The 2,898-nt window shown below is 50.7% G+C and overlaps 1 protein-coding gene across 1 annotated transcript in view; it reads right to left on the reverse strand.

The window, feature by feature from the left end:
* The window catches only part of VIM (vimentin), a 9,352-nt gene extending 8,472 nt beyond the window's left edge, over positions 1–880 (reverse strand). The window contains exons 1-2 of the mRNA XM_011963912.1: positions 821–880; positions 545–644 (exon numbers count right to left, since the gene is read on the reverse strand). Of these exons, the coding sequence (XP_011819302.1) occupies positions 545–644; positions 821–880 (160 nt within the window). The remainder of the gene's footprint in view (positions 1–544; positions 645–820) is intronic.
* Between the last annotated feature and the right edge of the window lie 2,018 nt (positions 881–2,898).

Here is a 2,898-nt window from a genome sequence, read left to right on the forward strand (position 1 = left end):
CGCCCTCGAGCCTTTCTTCTCCAGGGCCCGGGACTGGGCTTGGTCCCGTTACTTCAGCGCTGGGTTGGGACTTTTGGGGGCTTTCCGGATGATAGTCTGAGCTGGGCTCACCCTGGGGTGCTGAAAAAGGCGGGGTCGCACGGTGAGGGGGAATCCGCCCGGGACTGAACCAGAGGGGTCCGGTGGCACCGCGCCAAAGGGGCGTGGGAGGAAGCGCGCGGCTGCCTCGGGGCTGCGGTCAGGTGGGGAGACCCGCTAGCAAAGGAGCGGGAAGAGGGAAGAGTAAGGGATCCGGCAGATCTGAAGTCGCTGAGAAAGAAACAAAGAGCGCCTGAGATTGGAACGCGGGGTGGGGGCGCGCACAGCTCAGGAACGCAGGGCTCAGGGCCCCGCGCAGCCTCGCTCACCGCCCGCTTGGAAAGGGGGGCTGCTCCGGCCCGCGCCTCTGTCAGTCGATTTGCCTTGGCTGGGAGATGTTGGGGGGAGGGGAGGTTCTATCGAGGGACCTAACGGACTCAGTCCAGCTTCGGACGGCGGGAGTTGCCAGGCGGCGGTGGCAGAGGAAAGCCCGAGGGAGAGGGGTGGGGTCGCTGAGTCACCGGCGGTGACTCACCGCTCCCTGCGGTCCCGCCGATTGAGGGCTCCTAAGCGGTTTAGGGGAAACCGTTAGACCAGATTGACTCGAGTCTCCGCGGCTCCGCGCGTGCTGCTGGTTCCCAGTCCTATCAACTTAGAGCTGGGCCATCGCTTTGATGTGTGCAGTAGGGCCCTGTAGGGGACAAGCGCGCCTCTAAGTTCTTATAACTCGCTAAAGCCTGACTGCTCGATGCGCAGACTTTTTGTTAGTAAGAAACTTCGGCAGCCTTTGAAGAGGCGCCATACGTGGGCCTCCCGGATCACGACTGCACCGGGAAGGTTTTCCTTGCAGAGTCCCCGCCCCCCGTCCCTCCGGTCTCCTCTCGCTCTTCCCCCTCCCCCCATGAAACCACACCCAACTTTTTAAACAAGATCTGAAAATTCTGGGTGAAAGAGGAAACTCAACGTCCGTAGTTTCAAAATCGAACTCAGTGATCAGTGGTTTTCACCCTGGTGGAAGTTATTAAAGGTATAATTTGAGCCAATGAAATAATTAATTAGGTGTTGCTTAAAAACCCCAATTTGATTAATGAGTTCAAATGAAAGGCAAATATATAACACAAATGACAGAATGTTTGGCGGCAATAGATTTGTGTGTTAATTTTAGGACAGCAATGCACAGTGCAGGGTTCACGGTGATTTGTCTGGGAAATGTCACAGGTCCTGTTTTCCAGAAGAATTCGTGCAATTGACCTTGGGGTGAGAGGGATAAAACTGTCTACGGAGCAAAAAACTTCGTGTCCCAGGCACGGGGAGAGTGTTCAGATTCGGTCATCTTAACCTTTCTAGGGAAATCACTCAATTCAAGGGCTGTCGTTTCAACATTAGTAACGAGCAGAGCTGAGTACTCACCAGCCAAGGGAGATAAAAGGAGGCTATGTAAATCCGTCTTCTTGTGATTTAGTAGCAATTGAAAAAGCACAGGTTTTTTGAGTATTTAGATTTATGGTGTACTGAAAGGATTAACTACAGAACCACTGTAAAATCGATTCTGCAGTGGATAGGGGGAAAAAAAATTCTTTCTTTCTTTTTTTTTTTGGTGGGGGCAAGGGGTACTGCAGGTTACCTGGTATTTAAGAAAAATAATTTAGAGGCAAATGAAGAGCTTCTTCTGACTTCTTCAGACAAGCCTCTTTTAGGCAATATTTTGTTTACCTTATCCCAGTTCGTTCTTGCAAATGGTGCTGCCAAGGTGGAATTACAGGACTGTCTACTGCCCAGCTCGCCTGCTGGGGCTTTCTTTTATTCTCTCTTTCACTGGGAGGCTGCAGGTCATTCCCTAAGAGCATTCCTGGGGCTGGGTGCCCTGGAGGACAAGCCTATGCTCAGAGTTACATCTTGCTTTCTGAGAGCCCTTTATTCAAGCCACTGCTCAGCAAATGCCACCATTGTGAGTTTGCCTAGAACCCTTAGAATGAGAAAGGCGATCTCCGTACGGGAGAAGAGAGTGTGGCACTCACTTCTACATGCAATGCCGTTCCCAGGGCAATGCGGTGGCACTGTCAGGGGACGCTTGCTGACTGACTCACTATGGAAAAGGAGGACAAGGTATTGGCGCGGTGTGGCACTGTGCCCTGCTGGTGCCCATAGCTGACTCCTCAGGGCTGTGGTGATGTCTCCTGGAATGGGCACTGGTTCTCTTCATCATCTCAGGGATAGGTAGCTCTTCCTTCCAACCTGTCCCCATTCTGAAGTCTCAGGGCTGTGATAGGCTGCTCTCTTGCCACAGACATGTTGGTTTGATGCATATAGAATGTATAAAAGTGTAAGTGTTCTGTAATCCCAGCACTTTGGGAGGCCAAAGCAGGAGGATTGCTTGAGATCGGGAGTTTGAGAACAGCTTAGGCAACATAGTGAGACCCCATCTCTAATATATATATATATATATATGAAACAAAAAAAATTAACCAGGCATGGTGGTGCACACCTGTGGTCCCAGCTACTTGGGAGACTGAGGTAGGAGGATTGCTTGAGCCTGGGAAATTGCGGCTGCAGTGGGCTGTGCACGCCACTGCACTCCACCATGGGCAACAGAGTGAGATCCTGTCTCAAAATAAAGTATATGTATGTACTACACACACATATACATACACACATATACAGCGTTCAATGTGTGCTTCCTATTAGAAAATACCATTGTTTTTGGTGGACTGTAAGAGAAGTGAAAGCCACAAAAACACTTTCACTCATTCATGTAGAATTCACGAGACTTAAGAATTCATTTCATTCTGAGATAAGATATACAGTGCCTCAATCAATGGG

Source organism: Colobus angolensis, unplaced genomic scaffold (genome assembly GCF_000951035.1).
Source record: "Colobus angolensis palliatus isolate OR3802 unplaced genomic scaffold, Cang.pa_1.0 Scaffold63, whole genome shotgun sequence".
In the NCBI taxonomy this organism is placed as follows: Eukaryota; Metazoa; Chordata; class Mammalia; order Primates; family Cercopithecidae; genus Colobus; species Colobus angolensis.